At 51.6% G+C, this 27,816-nt stretch overlaps 2 protein-coding genes across 6 annotated transcripts in view; one reads left to right on the top strand and one right to left on the bottom strand.

Annotated features, from left to right (window-relative positions):
• Positions 1–52: 52 nt before the first annotated feature.
• DCAKD (dephospho-CoA kinase domain containing) lies at positions 53–27,399 on the bottom strand. Of its 3 annotated transcripts, XM_008525832.2 has the most exons (6): positions 27,026–27,399; positions 25,188–25,295; positions 9,049–9,267; positions 8,472–8,675; positions 4,294–4,381; positions 53–1,357 (listed from the first exon to the last, which is right to left on the bottom strand). In XM_008525832.2, exons 3-6 carry the CDS (start codon positions 9,158–9,160, stop codon positions 1,066–1,068), a joined length of 696 nt encoding a protein of 231 aa, XP_008524054.1. In that variant the 5' UTR covers positions 9,161–9,267; positions 25,188–25,295; positions 27,026–27,399; the 3' UTR covers positions 53–1,065. The 3 variants fall into 3 exon arrangements, with proteins under 3 accessions (XP_008524054.1, XP_070416422.1, XP_070416423.1); XM_070560321.1 differs by lacking the exons at positions 25,188–25,295; positions 27,026–27,399 and adding an exon at positions 20,135–20,262; XM_070560322.1 differs by lacking the exons at positions 53–1,357; positions 4,294–4,381 and adding an exon at positions 8,028–8,327 and having other exon boundaries at positions 8,415–8,675; positions 27,026–27,249.
• The window catches only part of NMT1 (N-myristoyltransferase 1), a 33,298-nt gene continuing 32,062 nt past the window's right edge, over positions 26,581–27,816 (top strand). For 2 of the 3 annotated variants that reach the window (XR_011522972.1, XM_008525830.2), the window contains exon 1: positions 26,581–27,599. Coding sequence is in view for 2 of the 3 variants with exons in the window: in XM_008525830.2 (XP_008524052.2) it covers positions 27,469–27,599 (131 nt within the window). In the remaining variant the exon portion in view is untranslated. The remainder of the gene's footprint in view (positions 27,600–27,816) is intronic. The other variant, XM_070560306.1, reaches the window with a different exon arrangement.

Raw genomic sequence — 27,816 nt, 5'->3', positions numbered from 1 at the left:
TGGGAACCTTGGTCAGTCCACGGTGCTAGGGGAGAAATGGCAGTGCAGAGCATTTCAGATCAACACACTTTATTAAGCACCAAGAGTGAGTCAGGCTCTGCACCAGGAACACAGAGATGAATAAGACGCCTTGCCCTCAAAGGGCTTACAATCTAGTAATAGAGACCAACCAGCTTTTGGCTGATTACTGTGGATTCAGGTAAAATGGGGTGGGGGTGTGGGGGTGGGTGGGTGTGTGTGTGTGTGATCCCAGAGCATCTAACCCAGCCTGGGGCAGTGCCTGAGCTGGGAGTCAACCAGTTACAGAAAAAAAAAAAAAGAGAAAGAAAAAGGGTATTCCAGGCGGGGGAACAGCAGGGCAAAGGCACAGAGGTGAGAAACTACCTGGTGCAAGTGGACGACCAGGAGCTCAGGGCTAGGAGAACACGGAGTGGGAGGCAGATGGTGGGAGGGGTGAGGAGGGAGTAGGGGCACAGAGAAACACCAAGGTGGGACGGCGGGTCATCCCAGAAGAGGCCTGGGCGCTGCCCGGCTATAGCATTACCCACAAGGGAATCCTCACTACATCCTGGCAAGGGCTTCAAGCTAGGGGAGAACCCTGCTTGAAGTTGGCAGGCCTTGGTCCCATGGTCCACAAAGGAGGTTTCAGCCGTGATAAGGCATGTGCTCGGAGAGGGTTCAAGCCCAGGGAACCTCCCAGCTTTAAACACTGGTGAGGGCCACAGAGACAGTGTTCCTCACCCCCACCCACAAGAAATTTGTAAGAGTCTCCCACTGCTGCTTTCATGCCCCATCACAGACACTGTTCTGTAGATGGTTCCAGAGGGAGGGACCCTGGGGAAGGTGGGAAGGAGCATCTACTGACAGAGGGCTGTTTCTCTGCCTCAGACAGGACTCACTCCAAAGAAGGGTCTGCCCAGGGCAGAGCTCCAGCCCAGATCCAGAGAGAGAGAGAGAGAGAGTGTGTGTGTGTGTGTGCGTGTGTGTGTGTGTGTGTGTTGAGGGGGCTGGGAGGAAACAGGATGATTCCTTACCCAGCTTCAGGCTCTGCCTTGGAGGGCCCAGCTAGGGGGACGGCAGGAGGTAGCGGGTGAGCAGGTAGAGGAGGCCAGCAATGCCGGCCAGACCCGTGAGGACCCCAAGCCTCAGCGGCAGGTACTCCAGGGAGCGCTCCAGCTCGGCATGCAGGAGGATGACCTGGCGTTTGGTGACGCTCCACTCGCCTGAGTTGTCAAGAACATGGCGGGCCATACGTGCCTTGTCCTTCAGCGGCAGCTGAGCCTTGATCCGAGCCTCTGCGTCCTCGCGGTTCAGGTTGTTCCGCTGCATCAGCCTTGCCAGCTGCGTGTCCCGGTCACTAAAGACAGGGCAAAAGGGCTGCTCAGGCATCGTAGGCCCCAGCCTCCCTCCCACTAGCAAGTTACGGGGGGGGCAGCCCTGGAAGCTCCCTGCCTCCCCCACCACACCCCACTCTTTGTGAGGACGCTGGGAGCACTGTGGGCGAACTGAGCCCCTTAATATAAACAAGGAGGGAAAGGGCTGCCGCCACTGCTCTCTGCCACCTGGGGTCTCTCTGTTTTGCCACCAGGCCTGAGATTTCCCAGCTATAAAAGAAGGATTTGATCACCGGGAATCAGCTACCTCCTGGATCCCTGGACAGGTGACCTTTACTGAAAGGCCTGTGTCTGCCAGCTAAACACATCCTGCGGTTCCCCTGGGGCTGGGGCTTGCCGCATCAAAAACAGCTTCCTGGGCCACTGCAAAGACCCCTCACTTTGTCGCCCCACCCCCACTCCTGCACATTTACAGCAAAAGGACCGCACTAAGATGGTGGCTGCTGTGCTTGATGCCACTGAAGAAGTGGGACGGACCAGCCCCAAGGTGCTTCCAGTAGGAGCGAGGACTTAAGAACTGGACCTCCTCGGCCCTCGGACAGGACTAAGCACTGGAGACTAACACCCAGTCCCCTAACTCCAGAGGAAACTCCAAGAACACGTCTTGTGCCCATTCTGTTATCCCCATCGGGATCCTTCCTCAGGAAACCCCCTGTCCTGCCTCTGGCTACACAGCTGTCCAGCTGTGCTCTGGAATGGGCTCATCTCTAACATCCCTCTAGCTCTACGACCACCTAAGCCCCTCAACGGGAACAAGGAGGAAAAGGGATGTAGGAGCTGTTTCTCTGCCATCTAGGGCCTCTGCTTCGCCACTAGGCCTGAGTTTATAAGATGGGAAGATTTGACCACTACAATTTGGTCCCTTCTTAGGTGTGACCTCCTGGGATGTGAAGACAGACTTTCTAAGGACAGACATAATCTGAATGCCAGCCAGTTCCGATGCCATTCAGAACAGAATGCTGCAGGTCATTTCTGGCTGGCTGATCGGGAAGACCTGGGAGAAGGGATGACATCTGTAATGGCTTTGAGAAGTAGGTAGGATTTCTGATTTCCTTTGTTATGGGGACAGTGGACTGTCGAGGTCATGGGCCAATCCCTGCCTGGATGAAAACAAGGACTATATCCAACTTTAGTCAGGAATACCCGCGAGTCTGTGGCTGGGAAAATCTGGGTGAGAGAAGGGAGATGGCTTAGGGCCACGTGTGAGTCACATCCTTCAGAAAGTGGGTCCCCTGGGATGTGAAGGCAGAACTCTCCAACAGCCCTTCCTGGGGCTCAGAAAGAGTCCCATATTTACTTGAAGGATTGATGCGATTTGTGGTAATGGGTTTTTACCCAAATACTTATCCCACAATTGGAAAATTCCTCAAAAATGTGAATAATCATGTTTTGGTATAATCACGCTTTGGTAAATGCCCCATATTACTTCAAATGCACCAGAGGGCGTTTGCCAGCTAAAGGAGTCCACGAAGGGACCCTCATTTTTGTAAAGTGTAGATCCCTTTTACGAAAAGCAAATAATCACTCATTCATACCTCTCTGGCATCTCTCGTGAGTTGTACACCCACCTGTGCTGAAAGTGGGGCCTAAATGGCAGCCAGGCTTCTGGCAAAGGCTCCTCTGGCTGTGAGTGGGGCTGCAGGATCTCCTGGTGAGCAGGCAGAATCTACAAAGCCCCACTCATCTGCCAGGAGTCACAGCCATCTCTGCTCTTAGCAAACAGACCAACCTTGAAGGAAAGCCAGGAAGGTGGCAAGGGTAGGCGCAGAGTGATCTGGTGACTGCAGATGCAACCAGCCCCTGTTCTGTTTCCTCATGTATACTAAGGTCCCCCCGCTTGGTATTAAGGCTCCAAGGGAAGGAGAATTCTAAGTCTTCATGGAGTTTGCTTGGCCTCAGCTGATAGTCTTTCACAAACAGGGAAGAAAGAACCCAGAGAGGCTGCGGGTTTACATGGGGAGACATGGGCCAACGGGGGAGCTGTGAGGATGCCCCTACGCCAGGCTCAGCAGATTTAGACTGGGCTTCAAATGCCAGCCCATGGTGGGGAGCTGTCGGGGAGGGCAGGGTGATGCTTAGGGCACTGAGCACCCCAGGCCCCACCTCCAGTGTGCTAGGGGCCTCCCATACATTTGTCTCTTGAGAGCCACTCTGTGCCCAAAATACCCATGGAGCCAAGTGCCCACCTCTGTGTCTGTCGTACTTGTGGGTGGCATCCAGGAAGCTTCTGGGAGGCAGAGACACCCTGCAGCCTTCTCTACTCTCACCCCGCTGGGACTGTGACTCATTTTCTCTGACAGTTTGATCCTCCTCTGTTTGCCAAACCTGGATCCTGGTTTGCTTCATGTCCTGGAGGATTCTGAGAACAAAGCTCCTTCCTTAGCTGGGCTCTGACAGTTTTCTCCCCACAACTTTCTGTTCATAGGTGTTGCTAATGGGTGGTCCTGGACAAATTCTGAAACTCCCCCTGGAGTTCTCCGTAACTCAGAAGTATCAACTCATGCCCTGACCACCTCGTGTTGAAAGGTAAACTGATGAAGTAATAAATGTGGGAGCTGTTTGGAAAGTTGAGAAGTGCTACAGGAGGGAAAAGGGATCCAGCGAATAACAACATGGTAGCCCAGGGCAAGGCCTGGCATCTGAGCTGAAGTGCCTCCAAGAGCCAGAAGGGGGAGCCCTTCCCAAGCACTAGAGAGGCTGGGAGCCATCACTTCCCACAAGAACCTGAGGGTCTGTCTGGGTCAGGCAGAGGCATTGGTTTCTACAGGCTCTGGGCTGTGCCTCCTGGCCGCCTGGTGGGCAAAGGGCAAAGTGATGTGGGCTATTTCTCAGGTACACGCCCTACTCCAGGGGTACTTCCTTCTGGCCTTGGTCAGGCTGGGCCATGTCGCACACTCACCAGTATACCACCACTGTGTGCTTCATGTACTTGAGCAGCTTCTTGGTCTCAAACAACAGGGGGATATCCAGAATCACGTAGCGGTATCCTGGGGAGAAGCCAGGAAACCCACAAGTTCAATTCTGCAAGCACACACTGAGGATTGACTATGGGTTAGGTGAGGGAACAGAGTTGGAGCCACTGGCCCCTACCATGGAGAGCTCCCCAGCAGAGGGGGAGACTTTCCAAGGACCAGCATATCCTGAACCAGCCAGTTCCAACGCCACTCAGAAGAGAATTCTGCAGAAAGCCATTTTTGACCGGATGACTAGGGAAGACCTTATAGAAAGGACGGCATCTGTACTGGCCTTGAAAAGCAGGTAGCACTTCTGACACTTGAAAATGAGTGGGTGGAGGTGGGGCTTCTCGGACTGGAGAACAGCAAAGCACAAGCAGCAGCGAGGTTCTACTGCTCTGGCTGCAGTGCAGGCCTCGAGCGTGTGAGGCAAAGCTACGAGGGAGTCGGGGCAGGCACAAAGGGTTGATCGAGTTCACTTTGATCTTGAACCCAAAGAGTTGTTATTTCTGAGTAAGGTAATGACACAGCCAGAGTTGTAGGAAACTAGGAAGAGTTTCCAGGAGTAACTGGGCCCTTTCTGCCCTACTTCACCCACATTCTTTTTTTTTTTTGAGGAAGATTAGCCCTGAGCTAACTACTGCCAATCCTCCTTTTTTTGCTGAGGAAGACTGGCCCTGAACTAACATCCATGCCCATCTTCCTCTACTTTATACGTGGGATGCCTACGACAGCATGGCTTTTGCCAAGCGGTGCCATGCCTGCACCCGGGATCCAAACCGGTGAACCCCGGGCCGCCGAAGCAGAACGTGCGAACTTAATCACTGTGCCATTGGCTGGCCCCAATACTTCACCCACCTTTGCTCAAAAAACCAAAACTAAACTGATAGGCTATTCCTCAAGAGCCAGGTCCCTGCCTGGCTCCCTGCTGAAGACTCCTGCATGGCCATCTCCACCAACCCTCCATGACAGACTCATATAGGGTGGCAGCAGCAGCCCCGAAAGGAAAGAGGCTGCTTCCTGGCCTTAAAGGCAGACCTCCAGCCAGGGACTGCAGGGACTGCAGGGACTGGTCTGGAGGTGTGGGGTGGCCATGACTAAGACTGTATAACTAACTCCGTGGAGTAAAAGGCACTGGCTGGCCCTTACCCACTGTGAGTGGGCATGTCCCTGGGCTGCTGGCACAGAAACACCATAGGCTACACACTCATCGTTCTCTTTAGGTCAGTGCCCCCTGTGTGTGTGTAAAACATCTGGCAGGGGTCCAGAAGCATGGGGGAAAGGGATGGGCACTGCTTCTGCCCCGACACCCCTGCCTGGCTTGGATGGTGTCCCACTGTAAACACTTCCAACTACAGAACTAGACACACGTCACGCCAATCCCAGGGGTGGCATGGGGAAACTGACACTCGACGTGATGCAGGGAATACAGTGACAACCCGAGCCACTGAGTTTCTTGTTCTCCGGGACCTGCTGCTCAGGAGGCTGAGGAGAAAGCTTCAGTTGAAAGCTGGGTTAAGAGAATGGGGTCTGGGGCCGGCCCCATGGCCGAGTGGTTAAGTTTGTGTGCTTTGCTTCGGTGGCCCAGGGTTTCACCAGTTCAAATCCTGGGCACGGACATGGCACCACTCATCAAGCCATGCTGAGGCGGCGACCCACATGCCACAACTAGAAGGACCCACAACTAAAAATACACAACTATGTACCGGGGGGCTTTGGGAGAAAAAGGAAGAATAAAACCTTAAAAACAAAAAAAAAAGAATGGGCTCTGAGGACCTGCCTGGGTTGGTAGCCCTCACTTTCCCACCAGGTGACTTTGGGCCCCTTAACAAACCGCATCTGTTTAAATGAGTGAAAAGACTACCTTCCTCACAGGAAGGTAAGGATGAAATGAGCAAAGGCAGGTAAGCCACTCAGCGGCCCCTCACCAGACTCTCACTAAGTGCCCCACCGATGATGGTTATTATCTCATGGTTCCCTGGAGCAGGGAGGCCGGCTCCCCCGCTCCCCTCCCAACTCGGAAGAGGAGCCAAGACCAGATCCTCCCTGGGCCTCTTATCTCCCTTCCCTGCTCGCTCCTGTCCTTTCCTCTCCCCTCACTGTCCTTTCTCCTCAGCTCCTCTCGGGAGCTCGTGGCCAGCTCTTTGGTTCACTGGCAGAGGGCTATTCAGCTGTCACCTCCCTCCTGCTTGATAAGCTCTGCAAACTCCTGACTATATGAAGACATCCGTCTGCCTACACGGAGGCCTCCCCAACAGCTGGTGATCTTATCTGACGTCTGATTATACCAACTTTGACAGTTGTATTTGTTATACTCATCAGGGAAAAACTGGGACTGTGGAAGCCACAGCTGTCGTCCCCATTTTTCACTTTATCGAGCTGAAAAGAGCTTTCTGGCTTTTATTTAAGTGGTGGTGGTTGGGGAAAGAGGAGGCTGGGTGGTGACACAGCGGGAGAACCTTGGAGCGGGTGACATTACCCGATGCTTCATTTGAGAAGGGGTGAGCCACTGCCGCCTCAAAGCCCTGCCGAGGTACTTGCAACTGGCCTGGGAGCGAATGGAAAAGGGCAGGAATGAAAGGCAGAAGGCTTCGCTCCCAGTGGGGGACAGGAGGGAGGCCTGGCACAGACACAAGAGGCAGGACAAAGACAGAAAGAGTCCAGAGACTCCTTGAGGGAGGAGGAAGGGAGGGGCGCCTGCAGCAAGGTCCTGAAATGAAGAGCCAGAGCTGGTCCCACAGGGAGGATGCCTGGAGCCAGCTCCCGCCCTGGCAGAGCTGGGGGAGGCGAACAGGGGACAACTCATGGCTGTCTGTCAAGTCATCCCTTCCCTTCTGGAGGAAGGTACTGGCCAGAGCAGGGGGAGGGGGGAGGGGAGGGAGGTTCCCCGCTCTGTGCATGAGAATGTGATGCACGAGAGAATAAGGGGTTTGGCCATGATCACAGTGTAAAAGCCCCCAAAAAACCTAGAAGGCTCCCCCACATCCTCCAGGAGGAAGGTCTCAGCATCATCACTGACAGTAGGGAGACAGGCAGCCAGGACTTCAACTCTGAGGCCCAGGCTGGGGGCTACAGAGGCCAAAGGCCGGAGGCAGATCTGCAGGGGTCCTAAGCCAGCCTCTCGCCTGATCCTAAGCCACTGCTCTCTGGTCTCCCACTTCTGGTGACTGACCGCATCCTGGACATTAAGTATCAGCCCAGCCCTGGCCAACACCGTCCTGAAGAACAGGGCTTGAACAGTGGTCTCTGGCTTGGGAAAGGCTGCAGCAGCTGCAGAAGGTTCTTGCCAGCTGAGCACAGACCCCTGCTTTTCAAACACTCCCCGCTTCCTTCAGTCCTGGCACCGCCAGGCTCACTCTCTCCCCTGAGCCCCAGCTCCGTAGGATTATCCTCCACTTAGAACCCCCCCAACACCTGCCCTGGCCATCCTGGACCCTCCCCAATTTCCAGTCTACAGACTTACTCTCCCAGGTGGCTCAACCGGGACCAAATCTGACTCTGACCGGTTTCCACTTGTGTGGTGATCGATGTCGCTGACGTGGACTGAGCCCCCAACAGCTTTCAGGGTTGCCATTATTAGCTTTACCATGCAAATGAGGAGAAGGCAGAGGGGCTGGCTCGCTCAACAAAGCCACAGAGCTAGACTGTGAGGGCCAGCACTTAAACTCAGGCCTTACAACTCCATTATTCATCAGCTGTCATCACTCCCATCCCTACTAGAAAAATCAACTTACTTCCTGGGGGTCACGGCTCAAAAGCCTCAAGTGTCTCTTCTCATTAAACTGTCAACCTCCTCAAGACTTGAGGGACACTGCTTCATTCCTCTGGGGCTGGTACGGGGTCTGCATGGTGGGTGCCAACGACCAGAGTGAACTCGACAGTCTGGATAACCAGCTCCCCCACCCTGGCCAAACTTTCTGCAGAGATGAAGGGCCCTGGTCCTGGCGGGAGAGGGCTCTGCCCCACCCTGTCCCAGGCCCTGGCCCTGGTGGGAGACGGCTCTGCCCCACCCTGTCCCAGGCCCTGGCCCTGGCGGGAGACGGCTCTGCCCCACCCTGTCCCAGGCCCTGGTCCTGGGGGGAGAGGGCTCTGCCCCACCCCTGTCCCAGGCCCTGGGTCTTACCCCGGAGGAAGTACTTGAAGGTCTCCTTCATCATCTGCTTGCGGATCTCAGGGTGGGTGATGGCGTTGAGCAGAGACCGTCGGTCAGGCTGGTTAAAGATCAAGTCCCCCAGGACCTTGCGATTGATGTCGCCATTCTCCAGCAAGACCTCAGTGCCAAAGGCCTCCACGATGCGCCGGTGGGCTGGGTGTCCTGGCTGGACAACTGAGGCATGAGGAAGAGGCTGGGTCACTCTCCGGAGGCTCCAGGCCAGCCAGAGGACCCAAGTGACTAGAGGCAAAATGACAGGGGAACCCTGGGGTGCTTCTTTCAGTTGGAGCGAAAACAAAACGAGAGGAGGGAAAGCAGTGAAGGAAGAGCGCACAGCCTCCCTCGTGTTGGTCGTGGGTGAGGTGAGGAGAGTGGAAAGTTAGACAGAAAAGGAGAGGGCAGGCAGGGGTGGGGAGCAGGAAAGCAGACCAGGGCTGACAGGAAAGCCTTCCCTCCTGAGGCCTCAGCAAAAGGGGCGCATGATGGAAGAAAGGAAGCACAAGGGAACCGCTGTGGACGAGCCCGCAAGCCAGCCCCTCCGACTCACCCTGCCGCGCTATGACGTCGATGTCGATCACGGCGCAGCCCAGCTGCTGGAACACCTGAATCACGGAGCTCTTGCCTGAGGCGATGCCCCCCGTGAGGCCCACCAGGAACATCTTCCCAGGAAAGAGGTCAGGGAGCTACCCGACCAGGAGCCGCAAATCACTGGAGAAGGGCGAGCTCGGCGGGTCGGGATGGCCCACCGCGGGAATGCCAGGACCTCCTACGGACAGACGAGAGCAGGCCTCATCAGCGCTGGGAGAGGGGGGCAAAGGAGGAAAAGCGAGACTGGCCTGGCAGGGAAAAGTCAAGTCCTGACACAGAAAACTTTCCGGAAAGGCCTCCAGTATTCCTTTAAAAACACTCACAAAGAAGGCAAACTAACAGTCTAAATTTAGCAATCAAAATGCTGGGCAGGCAGAGCAAGGTCAGGTGCTACGAAGCAGAGTGCTTTCTGCAGGTGGCAGTACCCCAGTGCAGGCAAATTTCACATAGAAAGGGGAGACCTGACCCTCTGGTGGACCCAGGGCACTTTCCAGATGCCCACAGGCCACCCCCTACCCCCAACCCCGACCTCCTCTTTCTAGTCTGGGACACCGAGGCTTCAGGGAAGAAAGGGCCTGTCTGCCCAGCCCACCACCAGCACTAGGACTGCCTGGGGGGATAGTGTAAACCAAGATGAATATTCCTTCCCCCTCCACCAAGAACTGGCCCAGATGGGGAGCTCAGTGGCAGGCAGTGGCTCAGTGGCCATTAAGTCTGAGGATTAGAGAAATATGGATCTTGCCAAGGGAAGTGAGGAAAGAATGGCAGGCTGTGGGGCAGGTAACTCTGTGCTGGTGTTGGTATCTGAAGCTCTCTCAGACTGAGCAGCAGTACAGCACAGAGGTTAGGAGCATGGAGCTCTTCAGGCCAGTTCCTGCATGCTGTGCAACCCTGGACAAGTCATTTGCCTCTCGTTGAGCCTCAGTTTTCTCATCCATAAAATGGGGATGACAGAACCTGCCTCATAAGGTTGTTGTGCAGACTGAATGAGAAAGTGCATATAAAGGGCCAGCCCTGGTGGCCTAGTGGTTAAGTTTGGCACGTTCTGCTTCGGCGGCCCAGATTTGGATCCTGGGTGTGGACCTATACCACTGGTCAGTGGCCATGCTGCAGTGGCCACCCACATACAAAAGAGAGGAAGATTTGCCATGGATGTTAGCTCAGGGCAAATCTTCCTCAAGCAAAAAGAGGGGGATTGGTGATGCATGTTAGCTTAGGGTGCATCTTCCTTGGGGGGGAAAAAGTGCATATAAAGCCCTCAGGACACTGCTATTTACATGGCAAATGCCCAGTAAGGGAAGTGAGGATGGTGATGCGGGATGGAAGGTGGAGGTCAAAGTCATATTGCAGGGCACAGAAAGAAAAAAAGTTATGAAGTTATGTCCCCATTCCTGCATCCTCAGACTATCTCACAAAAGATTTTTTAAAAAGTCACGTTGGGGGGCCAGCCCAGTGGTACAGCGGTTAAGTTCTCACGTTCCGTTTCAGTGGCCCAGGGTTCATCGGTTCGGATCCCGGGTGCAGACATGGCACAGCTTGGCAAGCCATGCTGTGGTAGGCACCCCACAAACAAAGTAGAGGAAGATGGGCACGGATGTCAGCTCAGGGCCAGTCTTCCTCAGCAAAAAGAGGAGGACTAGTAGCAGATGTTAGCTCAGGGCTAATCTTCCTCAAAAAGAAAGACAGATAAAAAGTCATGTTGGGCCCAGCCCTGTGGCCAAGCACTTAAAGTTCCATGCACTCCACTTCTGTGGCTTGGGTTCACAGGTTGGGATCCCAGGCGTGGACCTACTCCACTTGCTGGCCATGCTGTGGAGGTGTCCCACATACACACAAAAAAAAGGAGAAGGATTGGCAGCAGATGTCAGCTCAGGGCAAATCTTTCTCAGGGGAAAAAAAAAAGTCACGTTGCATTTTCTGGAGTCAACAGGGTTACCATGTCTTGAATTTTGTTCCCAAATTGGAAGAAATTAAATCAAAGGCCAGGTCCCTCCGATCCTTCCTTCAGCATCAAATCACTTCTCCAGGACCTTGAAATCTGTCGTAGGACTCTTTTTTTGTTAAACAGCAGATTTACTGTCCTAATTACACTTTGTTTGAACTTATCCTGAAAAGACTGCCTCCCCTGAGGACGCATCAAATGATGGGGGAGGCAGCTGCTCGGATGTGGGCTGAGTGGGTGGGTGGCTTGGGGCAGTGGGAGGACCAAACTAGAAGTTTCAATGTGCCCAGGCTCGTTCTCACTCAGGAAAGCCAAGGGCAGAGAGGGGAAAATAGCCACCAGAGTCATCGTCCAAATGGAGCGACCTAGCCAAACTATTAAACCATTGACAACATTTCTCCTCACTCTCTCTGAGACTAGAGTCACCCTCAGGTGGTCTCCATTCCGCTTACAAAAAGAGGAGTTAAGGGTAGGATTCAGTTGTCAAAACTAAAAAAAAAAGTTCATTCACTCAGCTGAAGCTTTGACATGAAAAACCTAGCAACACAGTTTTTAATGCCACCTCTGTCCTGTTGTTCCTAAAACAGTGAGTCTGCTCCTCGGCCAAGGACCAATCCGGAAGAACAGGCCACAGCCAAGGGAAGGGGCGAGGGCTGGTCCTCCACAGGCAGCCTCATCGTTGAAAGCAAGCCACTGTTCACCTGGTCATCCAACATTGCCAGACTTGAAGGGGCCTGGAGACCACGTGGCTGAGAGGACCTCAAGCCCCGCCATACCCAGAACCAGGCTACCCCTGACCCCCGAGACCTCCTGGACCAGACTCTGGCAATGGAGGTATCAGGCAGCTCCGCTCTGTAACACGGCTTGGGATTGACTCTAACTCCTCACTTACAGTGGTAAAGACTGAGGAGAGAGGAAGGGACTTGCCAGGGCCACAGCTATTAGTGGAGCCTGGATGGAATGCAGGGCTCCTAATTCCGAGTCTAGACCCTGCCTTACTGTACTCGGAATGAAAAGTTAATTTATCTTTAGACTAAGTAAGACAAATCAAGGATGGTGAATGTCTCTGTAGGCAAATCAATTCAGAGCCAAAGACAAATGATTGCTTGATGATCATATAGGCATTTTCCCTCTGCAGGATAGGGGGCGGGGTCTCATGGGCAGCAACCAGGGCACAGCCATGAATTCCAGGCTCAGCTCCGTCCCAGGCTCCCCGGGTAACCTAGGGAATATCCTCCCTTCTCAGTGCCTTGGATGACCATCTGTAGAAACAGAGCAACAGCTGCTTGGCCTCCGTCATGAAGGCCAAGGGGGTGGCAGCGCACATGCCTGGGGAGGCTGTGGGCCCCTGGCTTAAAGGGGCTGAACAAACAGCAGCTGTTCCCCTCCAACAAGCCCCTCCATAACTCGTTCCTCCACTAACCACTGACCTAGCTCCTCTGTGCTTTGCAGCTCAGTGCCCAGCTCTCCCGGGCAACCAAAGGAAAATACAGGTCTTGCCCCTCAGGAAAACTGGGGAGACAGACAGTAACGAATGAAACCAGTGCCGACAGGTAAGTAAGAGCAGTCACGTGGGACTCACCTGAGCCTGGTGGCGGGGTACGTGGACCCCTCACAGGTCTGCTCACAGATCTGCCCTGGGAGGGGCTGCAGCGAGCGAGCGTCCACTGTCCCCTCAAGGCTTAGCCAGGAGGAAATGAAGGCTGCCTCTAAGTCCCACCTGGACCAGTCCGGCAGCTCCTCCCAGGCACCCTTGGAGTGACCATCTTTGATAACCTGTGTTCATGACTCTCTTCCTGCTCTGGCTCCAAAGTCATCACTTTCCAGAATCTGCTCATTTCCTCTCATTCCAATGCCTTTACATGGAGGTGGAGGGAACCTCACAGCAACTCCTAAGCCTGGCTCTGATCTGAATCTCCCACAACACTTCAGAAAAGGTACAGAAAGCCAGGCTCCACCCTGCTCGCTGAACCTGAATCTAGCATCCCAGCCAGCCAGGCACCAGAACGGCTGCTAAAGTAGAGCGCTGTAGAGGCGAAGTTGAGAGGCCTGGGTCCTGGGCTCTGAACTCTGCCACGAACCTATCCGTGCGACTGCAGGAAGCCTTCTCACCAGCCTGGCCCAGGGTGGGGAGTGAGAATCTGCGGAGCCCCCAAATGCCTGCCCCTCTCTGAGCCTCAGTCGCCACACCTGTAACCGAGGGGCTGCACAATGCTAACAGCAGCATCAGCTCTGGGGGAGGCTATGAGTCACGATGGTGCTTTCCTCCTCCCTCCCCGTCTGTGGTTCAGCCCTCTTCCCAGAGCAGTCAACAAACGCTCTCTTGGGGAAACCAAAGAATGACATGACTGTTGGTGGCCCACAAATCTTCCTCCTCAACACCAAAAGCTGTTCACAGAGCTGGCTTGGCTGCAGGAGGAAGGACAACACCGAGTCCCACAGGAACAGAAAAGCTGACGCCCAGTGGGGGGAAACGGAAGCTGGATTCCGGAACTCATTCCAGGCCTGGGACTCGTCAGCGAAGGTGGGACAGCAACCCCAGGGGGAGCCACATCCAAATCCTTCCTTCCCCCTCCTCCTCCACGTCACTGGAGAGGCAGCAGAGTGGAAAGAAAAGGGTAAGGACTGGAGTCCGGGAGGTGGTGTCTGCACCTGTGACGTGGGCTCACATGCTAGTGTGCTCCATAAACGTGGGCCCTCTCACTGAGCTTCTCCAAACGGCCTTTCATTTTTATCTCTTGGGCCCCAACAGTCTGGAGAAGACAAAGAAAATACATTCAAGGAAGAACAGCCTCTCCTGGAATCTCCTCTGCCAGTGTTTCCTACAGAAAAATGAGTGGGCTGCTTCCCCGGCCTCCAGAGAAAAAGCCCCACGGCCCCGTGCTGTCTGTCCGAGTTCAAACTCCGCCAGGCCCACCCTGCTAACCCAGGTCGCCAGCACCTTGTTCCTAAACCTCTGTGGCAGCCTCGCGGTCTGACCTGTGAGTCCCTGCCTTGCTTCTCCCAAGGCAGCCAGGGTCACAGCTTAAAGTGGACATCTGATCGTGTCACTCTGCTGCCTTCTTCCCCTTCCTCTTAGGCCCTCACAGAGGTCTCTGGGCTGCATGTGACCTGCCCACTGTCAACTCCTCAGTCACTCCTTGTCCACGCCTATGCCTGTCACACGCTGCCTTCTGTCCCTGGACATGCAGGCTCTTTCCTACCTCAGAGACTCCATGTATGCTGTTCCCCCTGCCCACCACACTCAGCTCCCAGCTCACTCCTCTTGATTGATTCCCCATTCATCCTTCAACCAATCAGGCAGCAGGCACCGTTGGAAATAAGAGTGCCTGCCTCCACCAAGTCTGCAGTCTACCAAGGAGAGCTCACGGTATGTGTGGTGGTGCTGAGTGGGGGAGCGCATCAAGAGCAAGGGGGTCATTGTTCTAAATGAGGGACCAGGGAGCTCTCTCAGAGTGAGGGCCTGAGAGCAGCGAGGGAGCAAGTCCCAGCTCCTCGCAGAGCAGCCTTGCACCCCCCAACTCAATCACGGCCCTGACATCTCTCACCGCTCACTTCCTTCCCTTCCCTGGCACCCAGTGTGCTTTGTACTTTTGTTTGTTTGCGTGCCTATTTTCAACGTGTTAGATAAAATAAGATCCATGGCTACGAGCATCTAGCAGTGTTCGCTGTCTGCCTGTCACCTACCAGGTGAGGGATATTGGTCAAGTCACTTAACCTTTCTTCCCACCCCCACCCCCAATTTATTTTTTTTGCGGAAGATTAGCCCTGAGCTAACATCTGCTGCCAATCCTCCTCTTTTTGCTGAAGAAGATAGGCCCTGAGCTAACATTCGTGCCCATCTTCCTCTACTTTTTATATGTGGGATGCTTACTACAGCATGGCTTGCCAAACGGTGCCATGTCCGCACCCAGGATCTGAACCGGCGAACCCCAGGCCACAGAAGTGGAACATGCGCACTTAACTGCTACGCCACCAGGCAGGCCCGAACCTTTTTTCAACTCAGTTTCTTCATCTGTAAAATGGAGCTAACGGCACCTACTCTGAGTTGCTGTGCAGAGTAAATACACGGGAAGTGCTAAGAACAGCACATGGCACAGCCTAAGCCCACATCCGACATTCCCAATGAGTTGCGCGAGTGTGATAACTATTTACAGAATGAATGACTGGATGACTCCGTGGCCCAGGAAGGGGAGGGGAAATACTTGGGGTCACATTCTCCTGTCAGTGGCCAAGGGGAGGCTGGAACCAATGTCCCGCCTGCTCCTTTTTCCATTAGAACATGGTACTTGCTGCTAGTAAATCCCTCCTGGAAAAAATGGAAACAAACAAAACACCCAATGGGTTGAACAGAATAAGGAACTGCTATTTGAATGGACGCTCTCGCCTTCCTCCCTTGGGAGAGCTCAGGACTTAAGCTGGAAGCCAGTTTTATTGCTTTGCAGCTCCTAGTCACAGCTCAAAACCTGTCCCGGGGCCAGGACCTGGCTCCCTCATGAGCGTGCAGCCTCTCAGGATTTCACACCGGGCATGCCTGACCAGCCAGGCACTTCTCCTCGGAATTGCTTTCCAAAGAGGATACAGCCATTTTGCTCCAATGATCAATATAATCATTCATGAAAATGAGTCATTCCCTGCCTTGGGACCCAATTATTTTCTCATGGAAGCAGTAGTTGCAAAAATATATTGTTTTCCAGTCAAATGGTAAGTGCTATTTTTATCTACAGTTTCCACACTCCTAATCTTTCATTATTGGTGAGAGGCTGCTGTTTAAACCTGAGTCCAAATTCTCTTTGCTTGTTAGGCCTGTTAAGTCACTACCTCCTCCAGGCTGCCAATCACCTAGAGGAGCCACAAGAGAAGGTGTTGGCAGTCAGCCTCGCTCGCCAACACCAAGGAAAAGGAGGGACAAGTCTCTCTTCTAGAGCACTCTCCAAGCACAAACCATCCCTTCAGGGAGCTTGTATGGGGGGCAGGGAGGCTGTCTGGACTGGACTACCACGCTGGCGTTTATGCAGAAAAGGATCACAGGGAATCCCAAATCTCAGGGGCTTTGAAGCCACAGGGGCCTTGGCTGGGATCTCAGCTCTGCCCCTTAACTAGCCGTGTGGCCTTGGGCAATTTACTTCAGCACTGTGGGCTTGTTTCCTTGCGTGTAAAATGGGATTAATAATGGGTACTCACCGGGGTTTCGTCAGGATTAAATGAGATGACATATGCCACCATCACCTCATCTCCCCCAACTCAGTGTGTGACACACCAGTCCCTGCAGTCTACTCCATTTCCCCAAAGGGCACCGACATTGTTTCAGTGGCTCAGGTCAAAAACCTCAGCATCCTCCTGGCTCATCTCTCACAATCTTCATCCAACCCACCAGCACCCCTGCCCCACCTCCCACCTTCACAACCTAGCCTACACGCCTGGTCGCCCACCACACTGACTCACTCCTGGATTACGGCAGTAGAATCTGAGTGATTTCCTCGCTGCCACCTCTGCTCCCCAGCAGTCTATACACAATAGACTAAAAATGCAAGTCCGATCGTGTCACCCCTCTGCTCAAGACCCTCCAACGGCTGCATCTCGCTTAGAGTATAAGCCAAGTCCTTAGAGTCCTACGGGGGCTTCCCGAAAGACACAGGCTGGCCTCTCCAGGCATCCGCTTGACTGGGACTCTCCGCACACACCTTGCTGCGCCTTGACCACGCTGAGCACACTCCCACCTTGGGCATGTGGACACGGAAAGCTCTTCCCCTAGAGGGGGCTGCATGGCTCACTCCCTTCTCTGCCCAACTGGCACCCTATTAAAGACTGTCCTGAATATATAGCACACCCATTTCACTCTCCATCCTCCTTACTGTTCCACTTTTCTTCACAGCACTTGTCAACTTATCACCACCCAACATACTATAAATCTATGTGTTCTTGCAATCTGCCACTCTCCCTAGAATCTGGGCACTACTGTATTCAGGGTGCTTAGAATAGGCCTGACAAGTAGGAGCCCCTCAAAAATTATTTGTTGAATGATAAAGCAAAAGGTCCAGCTCACGGGTAAGCAGGAACTCAACATTAACTATTTTAATATAAGAACATACCTGTTCCAGAAAACCTACTAGGACAATCACAAAGCCTTTTCCACATCGCTCCCCACCCCCACATTCCTGAGCTGATAGTATCTTGGGCTCACAGATGAGGAAACTGAGGCGGAGAGTGCCTAGGAAGATGAGCTGCCCAGCAGGCAGGAACTAGGGCAGAAGAGCTGCCACCCGCCCTTTGAGCACTCCCCACGTGTCAGGGACATCCTTGATGCCATCTGATCAGCACAACAACCCAGTGAAGGGTTCTTTGATTTACTCCCACTCTAGTGGAGAGCAGACGGAAGTTAAAAGAAGTATTTGCCCACAGTAGTTCCGGTAGTTCTGGATGGGCAAATGGAAGTTAAAGGAAGCATCTGCCCATAACACTTCCGGTAGTTCTGGGTGGTCTGTACACGGGGGAATGAGAATCCCTAGGGGATGCAGGAAATTATCCAAGGGGCACAAAGGCACAGTTTAAGAGGAATAAATTTCAACTCAGTTCCCCAGCATCTCCCAATGGGAACAGATCAGCCTTGGAACGTACCTGCAAGGCTATCCTTTCCCAGGTCCCCTTCACACACTCGCCCATCTCCCACATTACAGGAAAGCCATAACTACCCACTCAATGCCAAAACTTACTAAGGTGCGTTGTCCCAGCGTACAAAATACTCACAAAGGGACAATTTAAAATATCGTTACTCATGCTGAGATGTGACTGCCTATAGTGTCTATGTGACAAATCCTCCTGCTGAGTCAAACCCTTGCCTTCAATAAAGTTAAAGGAGGCCCTAAAAGAACTGTCAGCTGACACATCATTGACAATCGAATTCAATGATAGAGCACTGTGATTTTTTTGGCCCATAACTCAGAAGATGCTCAAAGAATTGAGTAATATTGACACAACGAAATGACTTCAAGTCCGGTATATTTATTTGTATTAACCAACTTTTTCTTTTTTTATTAAAGATCGGCACCTGAGCTAACAACTGTTGCCAATCTTCTTCTTTGTTTTTTTTTTTATTCTTCTCCCCAAAGCGCCCCTCCGGACATAGTTGTATATTCTAGTTGTGAGTGCCTCTGGTTGTGCTATGTGGGACGCTGCCTCAACATGGCCTGATTAGAGGGGCCACGTCCATGCCCAGGATGCGAACTGGCGAAACCCTAGGCCGCCGAAGTGGAGTGCGCGAACTTAACCACTCAGCCACGGGGCCGGCCCCTAACCAACTTTTTCAATACTCACAGCCATGAAAGAAAAAAAGCTCTGCTCATTCTAGCAAATATACATGGATGCGTACATGAACTAAAAAAAAAATTCCACTCAGCTTACTAAGAGAAGCATTTCAAACAAAACAATGATCAACTATGTATTTTACAATTGTAAAAACTCAATCCAAAAGAAAATGTTTATTATGAACACAACACAATTTTCAAGTGTTTTAATTTTTGTATGTATTTTTGTTGCAGAGCAGTAGGAGGACAAACCAAAGAGTTTCAAGTATAAAACCTATTATACTAGAAAAAAACGTTGTGGAGGAAATAAAGTGGAAATATGAATTCAAGGAGGACGACAGAACGATGTAAAATTTCAATTGTTAAAAACTGGTTCGTGTATTTTTTCCCAAAGGTGAGGGAAATCAAATCACTATGGTATTTAGATTCTACTGCAGAATTAAATGCCTGATGTAAGTTTTACTTTTAAAAGATCAATATTTACAATTAACCAGAAATCACATCCTTTGCAACTACTGAATCTTGCAGAGAAAAATTTTAGCTATCTAAAATCTGTGAGTGGGTAGTTTACAAAACAAAGATAAACGTACTGCTTGCGTGCCTTCAGCTTCCAGCCCTGACCTTTTCTCCTAAGGCACAGGCACCAAGAGAGGATCTGAACTCTTTAAACGTATTACCCAGGAGGACAGATTCAGACCTTGCTCAAGAGAGAAGAGGATGTGGCAGGAATTTCGGGCCCTGCTAAGAAAAAAACATCCCAATCGGCCTGTCCACTTTCTATTCATCAGCCAGATCTCTAGCATCTCTCTTTCCCCAGGCTTATGTCTGCACCTGGCCAAACCCATCTGATTTGGGTAAAATCAGCCGCCACTGCCCCCGCCCCCCCCCAACATACTCAAAGGCTTCCACGTCTTTAACATTAGGACTTAACATCAAAGTTCATTTGGGTAACAATTTTTCCATAACTAAGGGAGACAGAAAAATCTGTGAAAACTTCATAAGCAAACACAACGTCAGAGGTGCCAACGCCTCCATCTGGGAAGCCGGGGAAGGAAGACGAGCAGGGGGTCTGGCCGCTCTCTTTCCCGGGAGTAGAAACGCCGCCGCCCAGGCCTCGGGGAGTCTTTGCTAAAATTTCACAACCAGTCTAGACTCGGAGGGAGGAGAACAGCGGAAGGGAAAGCTGTCCGAAGAGCGGCAAAACAGCAGCTACCCAGCAAAGTACTTTCCATCCACCCTGTGAGATAGGTTATCATTCCCATTTTGCAGATGAGCAAACTGAGAGTCGGAAAGGTACCCAAGGCCACACAACTGGAAGTGGCAGAGGCTGGATTCAAAAACCTAACTTAGGCCTGACCACAAAGTTCTAAACTGTGATGGCTTCGGACTGAACCTGGGTTTGAATCCATGATTCCCGCCGCTTTCTGGTTGTAAACCCTCCTCCATTCCCATAGCTGTAAAACAGGGGAAATACCACCTCGCTTAGTAATGCTGCTGTCAAGGCAATGAGCCATGGATGCAGAAGCGTTTGACCCGGTGGCTGCTACATAGTACGTGCTCAACAAATTGTAACCAAGCCTTGAAAAAAAAGGCGCGAACTCTACGCAGCACCACGGAGCACGACCGGAGCGCCTCCGGCGGCGGTTCTGTGCGTCCCAAGCCCGGCCGGGCGCAGGGACACCACGCCCCCGGGGTGGATCCAACCCTCCAGGCCGCGTGGTCCGGACGCCGGAGAAAACAAAGGAGCCCCACGGCTGGCCCACCCCCGCTCCCAACCGCCCGCGCCGGGCCCTACGTACCCTGGGCCTCCGACCCGGCCCGGGCCGCCGCCGCTCGCCCAATCTCAGCGGCGCTCACTGGGCGGCTCCCGGCGGGCAGGCGGGGCCTTGGGGGCGCGAGCACGCGGACCGGACGTCCGGCCGGCTGCGGGGGGCGGGCCCGGGGAGTGGGGAGGCGCGCGGCCCTCGAGTGCTGGGCAGGGTGGGGACCGCAGGATTACTCTTCCCTCCGAGCCAGAGCCTTCCCACGTCGCGGGGGGAAAAAACCAGAGTCCCAGTTCAAATTCAGGCCCAGCCATCACTAGCTGTGCAGCCTCTCGCAATGGCAATGATAACTACGGTGGTTAACTCTGCACCTCCTACCTGCCAGGTCCAAACAGCACTCTGTAGGCATTATCTCACTACATCTTCACAGTCCTTGAGGTAGATACTGTCACCACGTCCATTTTACCCAGGAGGAAAGCGATGTTTATAGGTTAATCAGTTTGCCCTCTCTTACCAACTCAGCTGGCTGCACAGCTCACAGTCTGTCCATACAAGCCTAGCAAGTCACTTAGCCTCTCAGCCTGTCTCCGTTATCAAAGTGTGAATAATCGCTACTGTGCTGCTTGTTGATAGGACTGGAAATACATAAAAACATCTAACAATGCCTCACATATCGTAGGTGGCCCTCAACTCCTACTCTGCCTCCTTGCCCTCTCCCTAAACTGCACCTCTGCTCTCTGCTCCCTTTAAGGTAGGAATTTTATCTATCTTCACCACTAGTATCCCCAGTGCCTACAACAGTGTCCAGCATAGTAGAGATCCAGTACATTGAGGAATGAAGTAATTCAACATCTTTCTCTCATCACTTCAGTCCCTGAAACCTTTCTCCTTGACATCAACACCCAATAAAGGATTGCATCTCATGATCAAAAGGGCCATTTGGTCCAAACGCCCTTCCAGCATTTGAATCTCCTCCACATCATCTCTGCTGTCTATACTTGGACATGTCCAGTGTCAAGGAACTCACTGTCTTTCAAGACAGCTTCATGCAGTCCTGGTAGTGAGAAAGTTCTTCCTTAGATAATATCTCTTCTAGTTCTAATCCATGGGGTCAAGCACAATTCTAATACATATTCCATAGAAACAGATCTAATGGCCCTGTCCCCTTCCTGCACCAAACAACTTACGGATAACCTAGGTTTGTAGTTCTCAATCTTTTCCCTACTCCTGACACATCAGAGGGATACCCACGCTCCCATAGGTAACTATGGCTGGCCATGGCAGTGATGGGGATAGGAACATGCCTGTCCCTCCCCGGAAATTATAGGCTCTTCATGGGGCATATTGTTTGGAAACCTCCATCGATGATCTTGTTTTTCCCAGATACTGCCTTACAGTATTGTGAGCTACTGCTGTGCAAGTGGGGGCCTAGCCTTCTAAGTAGGCATCCTTATGGTCCAATTTGCCAACAGCAGCTACATCTCTGCTCTGGGAGGATCCCAGAGGAAAGGCTGCTGCAGGGGCTTCAATCCAGGCACCTCCTGGGAACTAAAGCTCCACCTTTGCAGGTATGAGGTGATGCCATCAAGGGCCTTTTCAACTCAAAAACATATCCTCCGTTATTCAGGCCAGCAAAAAATAAACTTTGAGCTGGCTCTAGCTGCCTACACGATCTCATTTCATTCTAACAATCTGCATCTCAGTCCCCTCTGTGTCCTCAGCATCTAGCATGATGCCTGGAATATGGTGCTGCTTCAAGTTGCGTTTGATGAACAAGCCTCTGAGTCCGATGGAGACGACTCCTTTGACTCCTGGGCCTTTGACTCTGGTTCTTAAAATTAAGCTTACTTTCCATATGTTTGTTTTAAATAAATATTAATATCCAATTAAATTTATACCATACCTCACAAATACCATTAATATTTATCCTTTATTAAACAGCTTCCAAAAATAAAAACCTCCCATGAGTTGTCACCAGCTGGAAAATAAAGTCCAAACTCTTTAGCCTGAAACTTCACGCCTTCTGGGACCTGGCTCCTGATCACCCCTCCAGACATATTTCTCACCATCTGTTCCCCCTTGGGAAAGGCAAAGATCAAAGTAATTTAGTTACTGCACCAGCCTTTGTGTTAAAACACCAGGTTCAAGTCTAAACTCACGCCAAGTAGCAGTAAAACTTTGGACAAATCATTGAACTACTTGTTTTCTCATTGTAAAACAGGAACAACACCTGCCCTGCTCATCGCACAGGATCAAACGAGACAGCTGATGGTAGGGACTAACAAGACCGTGTGAGCACATTCTGTGAGCAATGAAGCACTGCACAAACATAAGGGGTCGCTCTACTGTGTGCTCCTGCCTCTGCCCTTTGCTTATAGTGTTCCACGCCCTGAGGGCTTTATCCCTTCTTTCTCCCCATTCACTCGTATGTTAATTGATTCAACAAATATTAATTGAGGGCCTGCTGTGTGCTGGCCCAAGAGATACAGAGATGAGGAAAATCCAATTTGTTCTTTGTCCTCATAAAAGTAGAGTCTTGTGGGGGAAAATGGTTGGAAACTAAATAACCACACAAATAAAAGTAAACTTGCAGCTGTGACTCTAGCTCAGGAGTGGGTCCATAGGGCTCTCAGAAATTATAATTGGGATCCAGGACTTACGCTGCTTTCAAGGCCAAGTTCAAAGTCTGCTTTCTCCAGGAAGCCTTTTCTAACAATGCTGCCCTGAGAGCTGCACCCCCCTGCCCCACCCTCAACTTCAGTTAACTCATCTATCTAGCTCATTTAATCAGACCCAGTCATGCTTTGCTATTTTGTTTCCAGTTTGCTTGATTTTACTCTAAGCACCTTCTGAGCAGGGAATGCCTGGTACTCTCTTAAATCTCACAGCACCAAGCAGAAGGCTGGGCTGACTGTGCTCCCGGCCAACGTGTCAGGCACTGTCACAGGAAGGGAGGGTATCCTTCCTGAAAGTGAGCTCCAGGGAGACAGGAAGCTGCTGAAGACCTTCTCCCATCCCTGATTTCACGATTGAGCCCACTAGTCCTTCCTTCTTCAGAGGAGAAAAACTCTCTTCCCCTGGTCAGCCAGTCTGCTCCCTAGAGAATGATCTCCAACAAAAATTTGATCATCTCTCTCCCCAGCTAAAAGTCCTTCAGTGGCTCCCAAGTGTCTTCAGGATAAAGCCCAAACTCCTCAGCAGGGCATCCACATCCCTTTGTGGTCCGACTCCTCACTGCCTCTCCAGTCTCAACATCCAAAATGCTCCTCACACTCTAAGCTCCAGTTGCATCATTCCTGTTGCAGTACCACAAAGCACCCTACCCTCAGGCAGCTGGACGTTCATACCTTCTGTCCAGACCTGTTTGTCTGCTTCCCCTGTGAAAACTCAGCTCAGCCACCTTTTCCTCCAGGACCCTTTTCCCCAGGTGCAAGGTTCCTCCTCTAGGCCCCTGCTACACTCTGTGCTCCCCACTCTCTTACGCACTGTGCCGTGTCAGTCTGTGTACCTACCAACTCATGGAGTGAACCCAGGCTGGAGACTGTGTTGTTCTCTCCCTGATTCCCTAGTTCCTGACATGTCATGAGTGCTCCACGGTGTTGAATAAATGAACCACAACATGGCTCATGCCTTCCTAGGCCCATTAGAAGAAAGGGTATCTCTCATATGCTGGGAGTGCAGCAAGGGCTTTGATCTGTGATGCACATCATGAGAAAGTTTTCCTTTGATTATCACAGCAGTAAGCCTGACTTCCTGGGAAGGGAAATAATAATTTATAGGGTATTGACTGTCCCAGACACTTTACTAAGTGTTTTTCCTGCAGTGTCTCATTTTACAGATGAGGACAGTAAGGCTCAGAGAGGTCAAGTGACTTGCCTAAGGTCACTCTTTAGGCAGACGCAGAAGCAGAGGCAGGATTTAGAACCCAGGAAGTCAGACTCTGAAGCCTATTCTCTTAACCACTATGTTCTACTGTCTCCAGTAATAACTGTGAAGGGATAATGGAGGTATGTACACTAGGAGCAAATTCCAGAATCTGCAGAACTTCACAGACACGTCCCTCAGTTACCCTCTGGGCCCTGCTGTACCCCACTACCTTGGTATTATGCTCCTGCCAGAATGGGTGCATAGGCAGAGCCAGCAGAGCTGGACGGGAGAATCCTGCCATTTTAGTGTGATGAGGCACTCAGAAAGCGAGAATGTTTACTTCGGGAAAAAGAAGAATTTTAGGGAATCAGATATTAATTATAAAATATGTAATAACTATCTAGAAAGCCACAGGATTATAGGTTTCTACATGATTCCAAAAGGCAAAACTTGACCAACTTTCCACCAGTGAGAGCTGTCTGAAAGTGGAAGGCTCTCTTGTGGGGGTGTGGGGAGGAACAAATATGAGAACTCTTGGAACCCCAAGAAAGCATCCATAGACCCAACCTAGGAAACTACATTGCATTGCTTTGAGTGACCATTCTGCACCGTGACCGTAAACTCAAAAGTAAACTTAGGCCCCAAAATCACATGTGACAATATTTAGTTATCAAGTGGTCATTTTAAAAAAGTGTCACAGGGCCCGGCCCTGTGGCCAAGTGGTTAAGTTCGGGCGCTCCACTTCGGTGGCCCAGGCTTTCACCTGTTCGAATCCTGGGCGCGGACATGGCACCGTTCATCAGGCCATGCTGAGGCGGCATCCCACATGCCACAACTGGAAGGACCCACAGCTAAGGATACACAACTCTGTACTGGGGAGCTTTGGGAGAAAAAAGGAAAAATAAAATCTTTAAAAAAAAAAGTGTCACATATACCCAATTTCTTTCTAAAAACATAAAACTTACATTTTATTGTAGAGAAATCACGGGTCCTACAAATCTAAGTGCGGATTCTAACTTGAAAAATCCTAAGAGAGAGGGAGTAAGTGCCTCGCAGGTCCCCTCTCACTCAGAAATTCTCAGAGATGCTGGATTCTAGAACTCTGGACTTGTACTTGTATTCTGAGCTTGACAGCCACATTGCCTGCCTACCTCCCCAGAAAGGCTCTCCACTGAGCAAAAACTGCTCAGTTTGCAGTAAAATACAAGGCAGAGTATCTTACTTAAGCTTTGAACTGCAAGAACGGCAGGGTCCACAGAAACCAGCACCTTCATTCCCTATTATCACTCTTCCTCAAGGCTTCTTTAGCCTTCATTCAACCTCTGCGTACCTGTGAGAAAAGAAAATATCAGGATGGGAATTAGAATACCAGATGTGGGTCCTGGTTCTGCAATGAGATATCATTGTGATTTTTTTTTTTTTGCAAGCACGATTTTCTTCAGGTCCCCTTCCCTATCTGCTTCTCAAGGTCACATGTGCTACAACAGGTGAAACACTTAGAAAAGCTAAATCCATCTAACACATGTAAGGCTTTATTATCATTATCTCTGACCTCCTCTTCTTGCCTGCAGATGCATATACTGCATCATGTTGACAGCAGTCTTGGTCCTGGTGAGGAGACTGCGGGAGACAGCTCTCAGCCTGAGCAGGGATCTCTGCCTGCCTTCTAAAGTCAAATATAGGGGCTGGCCCCATGGCCTAGTGGTGAAGTTTGGGGCGCTCAGCTTCTGTAGCCCAGGTTTGGTTCCCTGGTGGCCATGCTGTGGTGGCAACCCACATACAAAATAGAGGAAGACTGGCACAGATATTAGCTCAGGGCGAAAATTCCTCAGCAAAAAATAAATAAATAAAGGTAAAGTAAATATAAATGATCAGGGATTATCAGCTGCTTTGGATCATATTTACTTCTGCTCTTGCCACTGATATAAAAACAAAGAGTTAACTATTATATATATATATATATTCCTTTTCACGTATATGAGCCACCACCATAGCACAGCCACTGACAGATGAGTGATATAGGTCCACGCCCATGAAACAAATGCTGGCAGCCAAAGGGGAGGGTGCTCAACTTAACCACTAGGCCACCTACCCACTAGGTCACTCGGGCTGGCCCAAGAGTTGACTACATTTAGCTCTGTTTTCTTTGTTTTGTTTCCCTGAGTCAGATGGGACCTGTTTCTTCCCACCCTATTCCTCTTCCCACGTTGAGAGCTTCCCAACAAGGCAAAGATCATTTTCCTTTTTGCCCAGTAGAGCTCCCTGATGATAAGAACTTGTCTGTCCCTCACCATCCACCACAACCCAACTTGAAGGGAAATCTCTAGGAATGGGAACTATGTCTTGGGCTCTCTTCTCAAGACTCAGGTGCCATTACTCAATCACAGGGGCGAGACTCAAGGGATTGAAGCATTCAGTCAAGGCTGAAAATAGATTAAGATGTCACAATTACCTTCTAAAAACTGATTTCCCTTATCTGATGTATCAGACAATGGGACCTTGGTAATGGTAAAGAATTCAGACGGCCTAAGGGCAGACAGGTCCAGATTTGTATACGGATTTTGCTACCTATTGGCTATGTGACTGTGCAATTTACCAACCAACCTGGGCCACGTTTCCTCGTCTGTGAAAAATGGGAATAATGGCACCCTCATTCGAGGCTTGTTGCGAGGATTAAAGGAGATGTACGAAAAGCTTTACCACAGAGCCTGGTATATACCTAAGTGCGCATTAAAGAGGAATTGCGGAAGGCTGCTGTGGAGAATGAAAGGGACACTGTGCAGAAGAGCTTCGTGGAGAACAGTACCCGCAGGCCATGAAGCGGCAAGGCCTGACCGAGCCTTCAGGTCTCCTTGCTCAGGATCAGTGCTCCGCGCACCACAATCCACTGCCTCGCATGAGGCCCTGACCAACCAACGACCAGGAGCCGCCCAGGGTCCCGAATGAGGAAAGGCAGCCAGAAGCCACCTCGGCTTCTTGCAAAACAGACTCTCCAAGAAGGCCCGACGCATTCGGGCTCCCGGTGGGTCGTACCCGCGGGTCTCAGACCCTCTTACTTACCCGGGAATGGTAATGGTCCTTAACTGCAGCCAATAACGGCTCACCTGTGACCCAGGAACTAGCAAGGGCAGGCTGAGGTCAAACCTTGGATTTTGGAGCCCACGCCCGAAACCTTAAACCTGATCGAACTACAATTCCCAGCATGCTAGGCGGCCGCTCGGGTCGCAGAGCGTCGGCCCGCCAATCTTGGGGCCCTTCTTTCCTCAAAGCGCGGCTGAACGCCCAGGACTTCCGGGTAGTGCTAGCCCCCAAACCAAGGTAGCCTCCCCTCGTGATTTCTGGGTATTGTAGTCCACCTTTCCGGTTTCCCTGGAAAGAGCGGCTCCTAGTTACGGCTCCCCTCGCCACAAAAACTACAAAACCCAGAATATAGCGCAAGTTCCCCTCGTCCAATAGGAACCCCCCATGTAACGAGGCGCGGAGGCCGGCTCTCGCAACTCAAGATGGCGGACGAGAGTGAGACAGCAGTGAAGCCGCCGGCACCTCCGCTGCCGCAGATGATGGAAGGGAACGGAAACGGTCATGAGCACTGCAGCGATTGCGAGAACGAGGAGGACAACAGCTACAACCGGGGGTAACGAGATCCTCGGAGTCCAATTCTTGTCCAGTCTCCCACAACCTGGGTCTCGGGGGTGCGGGGAAGTCACCGGGAGCTTAGTGTAACCCCACCCCCATATTCTTATTGGCTGAGACATTGGGATCCTGCCTGGCGATTGGTTACTGTCTTTGTCCTTTACCAGAGGTGGGTGCTCGGTATATTAAGGGCCGGAGACATCAGTACTTTTATTATA

Source organism: Equus przewalskii, chromosome 10, assembly GCF_037783145.1.
Source record: "Equus przewalskii isolate Varuska chromosome 10, EquPr2, whole genome shotgun sequence".
Lineage (NCBI taxonomy): Eukaryota > Metazoa > Chordata > Mammalia > Perissodactyla > Equidae > Equus > Equus przewalskii.
Note: the sequence above shows the minus strand (reverse complement) of the source record. Positions and strands in the feature narration are given on the sequence as shown.